Here is a 12,739-nt window from a genome sequence, read left to right on the forward strand (position 1 = left end):
GATGGGGTTTCGCCATTTTGGCCAGGCTGGTCTCGAACTCCCGACCTCGGGTGATCCACCTGCCTCAGCCTCCCAAAATGCTGGGATTACAGGCTTGAACCACTGCACCCAACCTACCTTTACTTCTATAGTCAAGACCTACAGTGTCAAAATAATTTCTTGATTTTGATCAGCACTGCCTACAAAAAGGATGAAAAATTAAGCTCCTCTTTTCTCATTAACTCTGGAAGAATAATGTTAGGGGAGCTATAAGAGAGGTACTGACTTTTCCAACAATGTCATTATTAAAACGTCAGAAAACTCTATGAGTTTTTTTCTATTACAACTTTAAACCTGTAAAGCTATTTTGTGTTTCAATTCTATGAAACACTAAGATGAACTGGAATTCCTCTTTGAAATCAATGTAATTGCCAAAGAGTGGCAAGGATGACAACAAATAATCGGAACTTCATGAGATGAGACGAAATGCGTATTACAAAGACACTTTCTGGTTGCTTGAGTGACATGCACACAGGAATTATTGTACCTCAAAACTATGATAAAAAGAATTAAAGTAAATGGCAGGATACTCCTGTTTTGCTCACTAACAATTTTAATTCCTTACTATCTATAGGGCTTACTAAATAACAGAGTCATGTGCTACTAATCTGTGTACAATGTCAGAATAACTTTAGCTGCTTTTTCTTCCTAAATTAGGAATAAAATACTAAACATATTTGTTTAAATTCCAAAGAAATCATTTGGTATAAAAAATGACCATACAGCATATAGCTTCTTTCAGCCTGGGCATATTTAACTTTTTGCATTGACTAATACAATATGCATTAAGCACATTTGCTTAGACTTCCACAGTTAAATGGACAATTCACTTTTTATAAGTGGAAAATCATTACAACATCTTCTGGTATTCACTGCAATATCAAATCAATGACTTCTTTCAGTATTAGTGGTGGTCATCTGTAATTCCTTGGGTAATTACCATGAATCTGCTTTCATTTAATGCTACATGGCAATGCTAATATGAAAAGAAAATTAATGCCAGACATACAAGCAAAAGTACTAAGTTGTTTCAGGGAAGGAATTTTAATAGAACTCATGAACTGGAATCCACTTCGAAGCTAGAAACCATTTTCATTAATAAAATACTAGAAACTAAGTCACAAGGGCAAAAATGAAACCTTTACATAGGTTTCTGATTCATAATTAAGATCTCACGAACTTCTGCTACTTCTTTTCAGAAAATGGTCATCTTGGCCAGGTGCAGTGGTACATGCCTGTAATCTCAGCACTTTTGGGGGGCCGAGATGGTAGGATAGCTTGAGCTCAGGAGTTGAGACCAGCCTGGGTGACATGGTGAAACCCCATCTCTACAAAAATGCAAAAAAATTAGCAGGGCTTGGTGATACACCTGTAGCTCCAGCTACTCAGAAGGCTGAGGTGGGAGAATCACTTGAAGCTGGGAGGTCGAGGCTGCCGGGAGCCATGATCACGTCACTGCACTCCAGCCTGAGTGACAGAGTGAGACCTTGTCTCAAAAAAAAAATTTTTTTTTCATTTTAAAAAATTAAATTAAAAAAATCTTGACCACATAAAAAAAAACAGACTGTCAGCTGGGTGCAGTGGTGCATGCCTGTAATCCCAGCACTTTGGGAGGCTGAGGTGGGAGGATTGCTTGAGCCCAGGAGTTCAAGACCGGCCTGGGCAACAAGTTGAAACCCTGTCTCTAAAAAAAATACAGAGCTTAGCCAGTCATGGTGATACATTCCTGTAGTCCCAGCTACTTGGGAGGCTGAAGTGGGAGGACTGCTTGAGCCCAGGAGGTGGAGACTGCAGTGAGCCAAGATCCCACAACTGTACTCCAGCCTGGGCAAAAGAGCCAGACACTGTCTCCAAAAAAAAAGAAAAGAAAAACAGACTGTCCTTTAAAAAATTTTTATCATGTACCCAGATAAACAGAAATCACATGGAAATGTATCTCAATTATGAAGCAGCACAATTGCGATAGCTTATTATATATGTATCTTAAAATAATTTTAGCTGGGCGCGGTGGCTCATGCCTATAATCCCAGCACTTTGGGAGGCCGAGGTGGGTGGATCACGAGGTCAGGAGATCGAGACCAGCCTGACCAACATGGTGAAACCCCATCTCTACTAAAAATACAAAAAATTAGCCGGGCGTGGTGGCGGGTGCCTGTAGTGCCAGCTACTCGGGAGGCTGAGGCAGGAAAATGGCGTGAACCTGGGAGGCGGAGCTTGCAGTGAGCTAAGATCGTGCTACTGCACTCCAGCCTCGGCAACAGAGCGAGACTCCTCTCTAAAAAAAAAAAATGAATAAAAATTTAAGTCACAAATTTTAGCTTTGGTTATACAATTTATCATAAAGACATGAAAAAATGTGATGAAAGAATCCCTTTGCAGTACTCTAATGCGTTACATGTATAGAAGAAAAGGAAAGGTGCAACAGGAATACTTGTTTTTCTATCATTCTGACTGTACTGTAAGAGACCTGAAATAACAGTCTAATACTGTATTTGTCCAGATCTGTTTCTTCCTTCCTCCCATGCCTACTTTGAAAACAAATAATGAGGCCGGGCGCGGTGGCTCAAGCCTGTAATCCCAGCACTTTGGGAGGCCGAGGCGGGCGGATCACGAGGTCAGGAGATCGAGACCATCCTGGTTAACACGGTGAAACCCCGTCTCTACTAAAAAATACAAAAAAACTAGCCGGGCGAGGTGGCGGGCGCCTGTAATCCCAGCTGCTCGGGAGGCTGAGGCAGGAGAATGGCGTAAACCCGGGAGGCGGAGCTTGCAGTGAGCTGAGATCCGGCCACTGCACTCCAGCCTGGGCGACAGAGCGAGACTTCGTCTCAAAAAAAAAAAAAAAAAAAGAAAACAAATAATGAAATATATCATCACATGAAGCCCTCTCTTCCCAACCCCAATCTTTCCTAATTACAACTTAAGTCTCTCTCTGCGATGTTATTCCTTGATATGTCCCACATTTTAAAAGTGATTATATACCATTTACCCTTCAAATCACCTCCAGGGAAACTTCTCTTACGCTGACTTTACTTTGGTCACTCTTGATCTCCTGAGAATATATTAACCAATGTCAGTATCATTTTGCATGTGCTAATAATCATGTCAATTCAGCATCAGTATTTTGAAACTGGTACAACAGCCCTGATTCTAATCCTTTTCACTTATCATACTATGAGACAGGAAAGAGTAATGATTTTACATAAGTTTCAGTATCCCAAGCCAAACTGACATTACTTTAAATAGCTTGTGGCATTTCTTCCAGATTACAGGGAGACATAGGAAAAACCATTTAAAACACTTGTCCATGTGTCATATCTGGCACATCTGCATTACAATGCCAACTATATTACATACAGAAAATATACTAATATCCTTCTGTGACCTAAATATCTTAAAACTATGAACCTCTTCACTTAACAGTCTCAACTAAGAATTTCCTGAGGGTCACATACTGGTTACATATGGAAACACAAAGAGGAATCCTACAAACATACTGCATAAATGTAATACATGACTAGCTTATTGCTATTTACCATTATGATTACTTACATAGATTACAGAAAGTTCTTGGGCAATTTCTGTATTTTTATTATGACCTTTAAGATAGTATGTCTTGTTTCTCTTATCAACTTATCACTCACTGATCTATTCCTGTAGTTACTTTTCATTAGAAATAAAATGCAGAGGGCCGGGCGCAGTGGCTCACACCTGTAATCCTAGCACTTTGGGAGGCTGAGGTGGGTGGATCACCTGAGGTTGGGAGTTTGAGACCAGCCTGACCAACATGGTGAAACCCTGTCTCTACTAAAAAATACAAAAAAAAACAGCTGGACGTGGTGGGACATGCCTGTAATCCCAGCTACTCAGGAGGCTGAGGCAGGAGAATCGCTTGAACCCGGGAGGCGGAGGTTGAGGTGAACCGAGATGGTGCCATTGCACTCCAGCATGGGCAACAAGAGCGAAACTCCGTCTCAAAACAAAAAAAAGAAAAGAAATAAAATGCAGAGAACACTCAGAACACAAATCATCAGTCCTCTGCAGGTACATACGCTAAAGATCATTTCCTCACCAGCATTCAGCTGCATCACCAATAATAGCTGCGCAACCATAAAATGCTAAGCACTGTATCTTAATGGCACCGTATGGCTAGTTATACATCACTGTACAAACAAAACTTTCTTTAATGAACCTGTAATCCAAAGTGTTGATTATCTTAAGTTATATATTTTCCATTAGTTTGTGTAACACTTCAATCTGTGAACAAATATATCTTAATCTGGTAAATGCCGGCAGAAGTAACATCTCATTCAGAAATTGAGGTCAGATTCTTAAAGGAGTAGTTAAAACTCTTAAAACATTTGTAAAAATAAACACATCAGCTTAGATTACAAAGATGACCAAAGATTTAAAAAAACAACACTTTAAAGGCTAGACAAAAGAATGTCTAAACTAAAACAGTTAACAATACATCCTCTATGACACAACGTAATTTATCATTGTTGAAAGCCCCCCTAGAAGCCATTGGGAGACCAGAAAGAAACAGATCTGGACAAAACCAAACAGAATAAAAACTGCAATCGTATCACCTTTCTAAAAGCTCCCTTATCCTTCGTCACCTATAAGTTTATCCTCCACATTTGATGACTCAATTACAGCTATATAAAATGTGTAATTGCCAGCAGCAGACAAAATGGTCACGAGGACAAGTTCAAGAGTCCAAAAGTCAGTATGAATTTAGGCTCTGCCATTTAACAGATGTATGTAATTGGCTAAGTTACCTAATTCTCTGTGCCTCAGCTGAAAACGGCAGTAAAAACAGTACCTACCTCGTAAGGGTTATAGTGAAGACTATGAGATAAGACACATAAAGCCTGTGGAATAGGACCTGTTCGTTATTATAATAAAGTTACAAATTAAAAAAAGTTAGGTCCCTGATAATGATTAATCTCTATATTCATGAGTGCTTCAAGTGGAATACCACCGTTAACCGCAACTTTTCACTGTATATACAAAATACCTTTGAAACTTAGGTATTCATGCCGGGTGTGGAGGCTCACGCCTGTAATACCAGCACTTTGGGAGGCCGAAGCGGGCGGATCACAAGGTCAGCAGATCAGGACCATCCTGGCTAACATGGTGAAACCCTGTCTCTACTAAAAATAAAAAAAAAACAGCTGGGTGTGGTGGCGAGCGCCTGTAGTCCCAACTATTCGGGAGGGCAAGACAGGGGAATCGCTTGAACCCGGGAGGCGGAGGTTGCAGTGAGCCAAGATCGCGCCACTGCACTCCAGCTTGGGTGACAGAGCGAGACTCGGTCTCAAAAAAAAAAGAAACGTAGGTATTCACAAATTGTAATACTCAGCCCAACTCCCTGACTCCATAATAATTTCAAGAGACATCAAACTCTCCAAAATTTGCACTTGATAAACTGGTAGAGAGTGAAGCTCTACAGCTTTAAATCATCCTGCCAAATTAAAGGCAAAGAAAATAACAGTCATCTCGAACTTACCAGAGAAGATGAACAGAAAAATTTCCAGTGCTACAAGATCTGTTGAAAGCAACAAGATCTATCCATTGTGTTTGGAAACTTACTATGATTTGTTTTCAAGTATAGTCAGTGGCTTCACCCAAAACCTTTTAAGGAGGCCACGTTTAATTTTGAATAACCTGAAGCCGAAAATGTTTCAGATACATTATTCACAGGAGAATCCTATTACATTACATTCTCTCACCAATAACTTTGAATCAAAAGACATCATTAAGTGAAAGACAATCTGTATTTTTCCCTTTATTAAAACACACAGAAAAATACCACTTCATTTTTAAATAAAAGTACTTTAAATGAATGCTATAAATTAACATAATTTATAAAAGTTTTAACATCTTCCAACTGTCTAAAAAGGTTTCCATTCCCAATACCTTATTTACCCAAAATGCTAGGACATCTGAATTTTAAAAACCAACATTTTCGGCCGGGTGCGGTGGCTCACACCTGCAGTCCTAGCACTTTGGGAGGCCGAGGCAGGCGGATCACAAGGTCAGGAGTTCGAGACCAGCCTGGCCAAGACGGTGAAACCCCATCTCTACTAAAAATACAAAAATAAGCCGGGTGTGGTGACAGGCGCCTGTAGTCTCAGCTGCTCGGCAGTCTGAGGCAGAAGAATCGCTTGAACCCGGGAGGGGGAGGTTGCAGTAAGCCGAGATGGTGCCACTGCACTCCAGCCTGGGCGACAGAGTGAGATTCCGTCTCAAAAACAAACAAACAAAAAAAAACCCCAACATCTTCCTGGCTGACCCAACTTAACGGGTTGGTTCTTTCAACATAGAAGCAGAAAATGAACTATACATATCATCTTCAAAGGACTACCATGAAACCAAAATCAGGTTTTGCAATACCCAACTAAAGCATCAAAAGAGAGGGTCATCTTACTTAGAAACTGAGTATTGAAAAAGTAGAGGCTAACCCCCTCAATTTTTCTCAGGAAACAGCATTCACACTCTGCTATCCACAATTTTCAAAATCTTCATTAAAGGCCCCGAAAATCCTGTTTGTTAAGCCTGCTGGAATTCTGTGGTTGACAGTCATCTTTCCTCAAAATTTAATTGTCCATATTATGTATTTTCGATTTTATTAGGTCACCTTGAGATTCTCTCCTCTGAAAAGCATTTGCGGGCTTTAGTTGTCAATAGGTCTCTATTGGTAATTTAAAAATCAATAAAGCTCATCATACACCTTGCAGCCTACTCATATTTTATAGTGCTTGCTAAAATATACATATATTTCTCAGAGATCAAAAGGCTAATATGAACTGCTTCAAATTTTGGTGAATCTGCATTATATCCTTAGAACACCTTGAGATTCTTCTGTATTGTGCTGCAGCTATACAGCAAGCGCATGATCACAAGGCTTTAACAGCCCCCAGATCCCTTACTGCTGCAAAACTTCTCATAAGCGTTCTATGTACTACCTTGTTAACAGTGCTGAGTTAAAATTGTTAAACTGCTTTATCTATTCATTTACCAGTCCTATCATCTCAGGGAATTCAAACTCTTTAAACTGCATTCTGAAACACACCTAGAGTGCTTTCCTATTGCTTTGAGTAGGATCTGCAGCCGGATAAAAACTTGAGTTCTGAGATTCATCCCCTGACCCAAATTGCAGTTGCCAGGATATGCAGTAGTAATGCAGAGGTTTTTTTTGAGACTCTACGGATGTATTTTACCTAGAAATAGCCAATCTCTACTAAATCCCTTTTAGTCGTCGAGATTTCCGCGGTAACAATTTCAACAGCAAGGTATTTTCAACAACGAAAAAACGAGTTATTCTAATTTGGCCTTTATTTTTTACTCAATAGAGCTTGCCATCGTAAGGGCATTTTTCCATACCAACATTTGCAATTGAAAAAAGAAAAATCAAGCTTTTGGCACTAGTGACCCTACGCGTGGAAGGTCCATTATCATTACGCTTCTTACAAATCTTTCGAGATAGGATTTGAGGTTAGGCTCACATCGGATCATAGTCCAGTAACTTACTGTTTTCCAAGCCCAATTAACAGCCTAATAACAGCAGCAACACTTATGTCCCGGGAAATCTTAATGTATGACTAACCAATAAGGCGTCTGATAACGAATGCAACCTTTTCCCAGGTAAGGAAAAGGAAAAGCAGACAATGAAAGCAACTGATTCATCACAGTGAAAAAAGAAAAGAGAAGGACCCCAAAAGGATCCGTGAGAGCAAAATCCCGGGGTTCGGAAGCCTTGGCCTCAGCAACACTCGCCCCCAAGTCCTCCCAGCCCAACCCAACCACCCCTCTGGTCCCCTGGGAGCCAGCCCTTTGCCGGCACAGGCTGGGCAGACCCGGAGGGCACAGCCCCCCACAGAGCTCCCAGGCCCGGTTCCCAAATCCGACGCCAAACAGGCGGAAGCCGCAAGCCCCGCGGCCTGAGTTTCTGGGGTAGAGAATGCGGGTGAGAGGAGATGCGGCCTCCCTCAAGCCGGGAGGCCTCTTGAGAAAGCAGAGACGGGAGAAGAGCCAATTCTCAAGTCGGAGCAAAACCTGGAAGGAAAGAGGGCTGGGAGCCGGAGATGAAGGACATTCTGGGCTAGACCAGCGCCTTCCCCGCATCCTCGGCGACGCCCGTGTTTACCTGAAAGTCTCGGTCCTCGTTGAAGCGGGAGAAGCGGTCCGCCATTTTGCCGCCTTCACTCCTCTCAGGACGACGCTCTCCGGTTCGCTCCTTCCCTCCTGCGACACCCGCCCCTCCCCGGTTCCCCGCCTCCTCCCACGCCCACCGGGCGCGCGCAGCCGAGGGAGGGAGCGAGAATGCGCGTCCTGACTGGAGCCCCGCAGCGCAGGCGCCTGCCAGCCCTGGAGGCTGACCCTTCCCTCCAGCCCCTGCTCCGCGCCGCGACCCGGAGCGACCCCGGTGGCCGCGCGTGCGCACTCCCGCCCAAGAGCCGCGAAAGCTTCCGGAGGGAAAGGTCAGAAGGGGCACCGTGCGGACGAGTCTGGATGTTTTGCTGTGGCTCACTTCCGGGTATCTTTTCTCACTGTCGCTTCCCCGTGTGCGCAGAAGTCCATCGTCTTTACTAAATTTTTGGAAGCATAATGTTGGGCCTAAAGCGCGACTTTAGAGCCATACTACTTTGTTTCGAATCTCAGCTCACCCTGAGGATTCAACGGTGAACGAGACAGGAATGGTCTCCTCTTAATGGGGATTTCATTCCAGTGGAAGAAGTCACATAACTCGTAGAATAAATATTTTTAAATATCAATAAGTGCCACAAAAAAGTAAAACTGGCCGCAGTGCTGAGAGGGACAGTCTCTGAAGGGGCCTTTGACCCGAGGCACAGCGAGGAGCCCACAGCATTGGGGCATAGGGAACATTAGACCCAAAGGCCCAAAGACTGCAAGGAGCTTGATATCTAGCCATCCTTTGAGAAAAGTATTTCTCAAGGGACCGAAGTTGATCCAAATCGACTAAAGCTCTCTGGGCTTCAGTTTCCTTTTTATACAATAAGGAAGCTGGATTCAGTAATCTCTGCTGCTCCTGTCTAGCGCTGACTGTGAGTTAAGATTCAGATTTTTCCATCCCTTCTGAGGACCTCACCCAGCGCTCCAGCACTCTTAGCCAAAATACATAAACACATAGAAGTGTGGTAGGACTTCCTCTTTTTGAAAAGAGTAGTTGACAGAAATCACACAATGGAAAAATGGCTCTTACCTTGCCCTGAAAGAGTCAAATGGAATGTAATTTTTTGAGGAAGGATATGTATTTTCTAGTTGTTACCCTTTGCCTCACGCATGCTTCAGCCTATACTTCCACCTAAGGGGAGGCAGGGCACACAGAATTCAAACATTGTGGGTTTTTTTTTTTTTTTGAGACGGAGTCTTGCACTATTGCCAGAGTACAGTGGCGCCATCTTGGCTCACTGCAACCTCCGCCTCCCAGATTCAAGAGATTCTCCTGCCTCAGCCTCCATAGTAGCTGGAATTACAGGCGCCCGCCACCAAGCCCAGCTTTTTGTTTGTTTGTTTGTTTGTTTTTTGAGACGGAGTCTCACTCTGTCGCCCAGGCTGCAGTGCAGTGGCGCGATCTCAGCTCACTGCAAGCTCCGCCTCCCGGGTTCACGCCAGTCTCCTGCCTCAGCCTCCCGAGTAGCTGGGACTACAGGCGCCCGCCACCACGCCCGGCTAAATTTTTGTATTTTTAGTAGAGACGGGGTTTCACCGTGTTAGCCAGGATGGTCTTGATCACCTGACCTCGGGATCCGCCTGCCTCGGCCTCCTAAAGTGCTGGGATTACAGGCGAGAGCCACCGCGCCGGGCCTTTTTTTTTTTTTTTTTTTTTGTATTTTTAGTGGAGACCGGGTTTCGCCATGTTGGCCAGGCTGGTGTCGAACTCCTGACGTTGTGATCTGCCCACCTCAACCTCCCAAAGTGCTGTGATTGGCCGGGTGGGGTGGCTTACGCCTGTAATCCCAGCACATTGGGAGGCCGAGGCAGGCGGATCCTGAGGTCAGGAGCTCAAGACCAGCCTGGCCAGCAATGGTGAAACCCCATCTCTACAAAAATACAAAAATTAGCCGGTCGTGGTGGCGCCGCACCTGTAATCCCAGCTATTTGGGAGGCCGAGGCAGGAGAATCTCTTGAACCCAGGAGGCAGAGATTGCAGTGAGCCGAGATCGCACCACTGCACTATAGCCTGGGTGACAGAGAGAGACTCCATATCAAAAAAAACAAAAAAAAATTAAAAACGAAAAAAAACAAAGCACAAAGTGCTGCGATTACAGGCGTGAGACACTGCGCCTGGTTCAAACATTGTAAAGAGACTTTACGGTAGCGTGAAAGATTGAATCACGGGGATACACACCACTCTGACCTCTTCTCCCTCTCAAAAGCCCACTGAAATGAGAGCAAAGGAGTAAGAAGTGCATAAAGTCACATAGACAAAGAGACCTGGAGAAGAGACAATGGCAGGCAACAGATGTCAACATTTTGGAGGCCAGAGAGCATAGATAAATGGAAATGACTTTAGTAGAGTGGAGAAAAAGAAGTCACGGAGTAGAAGACAGGAAAGAAGTTGATCAATGCTAAAGTACATCAGAAAGGCTCAGGAAGTGGAAGCCCCTGGTGACACTGATGACTTGATGTCTCTTTTCCCACCCAGGTAGCAAACTGGAGGTTTTCCCTCTGGAAAGGCTGAACCAGAGAGACTGGACTTTATAGGTGAGAAGGAGCAACCATGCTGAAAATGGGAGGATATGGTAAAGCCTCCGTTCTGGTCAGAGTCTGACTTCAACAAAAGAGCGTAGGAACACTCTCTAGAAAATTGACTAGCTTGGCTGGGCGCGGTGGCTCAAGCCTGTAATCCCAGCACTTTAGGAGGCCGAGACGGGCGGATCACGAGGTCAGGAGATCGACACCATCCTGGCTAACACGGTGAAACCCCGTCTCTACTAAAAAATACAAAAAACTAGCCGGGCGAGGTGGCGGGCCCCTGTAGTCCCAGCTACTCGGGAGGCTGAGGCAGGAGAATGGCTAAACCCGGGAGGCGGAGCTTGCAGTGAGCTGAGATCCGGCCACTGCACTCCAGCCTGGGCGACAGAGCAAGACTCCATCTCAAAAAAAAAAAAAAGAAAGAAAATTGACTAGCTTAGGGAAGAAAAACCTTCCTGTACCAACAATGGGAGTGAGGGTAGGGAGGTGTCTTCCTACATAAAGATCATGTTCGTGTCCAAATACTCCACAGAGAAGTCCATCATTCAGGAAGCCCCATCCACATAGACCTTTCACTCAGCTTTTTAGTGCCTTGTTATGAACAGATAGCCAAAGATTATCAGACATTTGAAGGGAACCTGTAACAGGAAAGATAGAAACACCCCCAGCCTGGGCATCATAGTAAGACCCCATCTCTACAAAAGAATTTTAAAACTAGGCGTGGTGGCATGCACCTGTGGTCCCAGCTACTCGGGAGGCTGAGGCAAGAGGATTGCTTCAGCCAGCCCAGGAGTTGGAGGCTGCAGTGGGTTATGATGACAGCAACAGCCCCCCTCCCCCAAAATTTCGGAGGAACCAGAGATAATGAATAGAAGAAACCATCAAAAGAATTATCTATATCCACAGGTTACAAGGGAACACATCCCATCAAGGGGCATGGGATGCCAAAAAAAGAAAAAAGGATATTGAGTTTAAGAAAGAACTTTTGGCCGGGCACAGTGGCTCACACCTGTAATCCCAGCACTTTGGGAGGCTGAGGCTGAAGCAGGCAGATTGGCTGAGGTCTGGAGTTTGAGACCAGTCTGGCCAACATGGTGAAACCTCGTCTTTACTAAAAATACAAAAAAATTAGCCGGGCGTGGTGGCATGTGCCTGTAATCCCAGCTACTCGGGAGGCTGAGGCAGGGGCATTGGGTGACAGAGCAAGACTCCATCTCAAAAAAAAAAGAAAAGAAAGAAAGAACTTTTGGGGCTGGGAGCAGTGGCTCATGCCTGTAATCCCAGTGCTTTGGGAGGGCAACGCAGGTCTATCACTTGAGGTCAGGAGTTGGAGACCAGCCTGGCCAACATGGTGAAACCTCATCTCTACTAAAAATACAAAAATTATCCAAGTGTGCTGGCAAGTACCTGTAATCGCAGCTACTTGGGAGGCTGAGGCAGGAGAATGATTTGAATCTGAGAGGCAGAGGTTGCAGTGAGCTGAGGTCACGTTACTGCACTCCAGCCTGGGTGACAAGAGCGACACTCCATCTGCCAAAAAAAAAAAAAGAAAAAGAAAAATTAGCCAGACAGGGTGGCGCGTGTCTGTGGTCCCAGCTACTCGGGAAATCACACAGAAAACAGAGTAAAAAGACACCCTGGTCTAAACCACCTTTACTTTCTCCTGAATTATTGCAGTAGCTATTACGTATTCTGCCTCTAGCCTGGCAGCATACATGCTACAAAGGAGCTCTGGTGATCTGTTAAGGGTCAGTCAGATCACATTTGTTCCCTGATTCAACACACAGTGACTTTCCACATCACTCACAATATAAAGTTCACCTCATACCACCCCACCTTTCAGACCTCATCTTTCTCTCTCTGTTTCCCTTCTCTCTGGACATACTGGCCCCTTGGCTATACCTTGATCCCATCAGGCCTGTTCCTGCCTCAGCCTGCCCCATCTATGGGCTTATATATTTGCTGTTCTTTCTGC

General features: G+C 44.4%; 1 protein-coding gene across 9 annotated transcripts in view; it reads right to left on the bottom strand.

Annotated features, from left to right (window-relative positions):
• The window catches only part of GPATCH8 (G-patch domain containing 8), a 106,085-nt gene extending 97,621 nt beyond the window's left edge, over window positions 1-8,464 (bottom strand). For 4 of the 9 annotated variants that reach the window (XM_021929282.2, XM_021929280.2, XM_021929281.2 and 1 more), the window contains exon 1: window positions 8,192-8,457. Coding sequence is in view for 2 of the 9 variants with exons in the window: in XM_003913169.4 (XP_003913218.2) it covers window positions 8,192-8,236 (45 nt within the window). In the remaining 7 variants the exon portion in view is untranslated. Of the gene's footprint in view, window positions 1-8,191 lie in introns of all 9 variants that reach the window. The other 5 variants (XM_003913169.4, XM_009190801.3, XM_021929283.2 and 2 more) reach the window with 3 other exon arrangements.
• Between the last annotated feature and the right edge of the window lie 4,275 nt (window positions 8,465-12,739).

This window comes from Papio anubis, chromosome 17 (genome assembly GCF_008728515.1).
Source record: "Papio anubis isolate 15944 chromosome 17, Panubis1.0, whole genome shotgun sequence".
Taxonomy (NCBI): domain Eukaryota; kingdom Metazoa; phylum Chordata; class Mammalia; order Primates; family Cercopithecidae; genus Papio; species Papio anubis.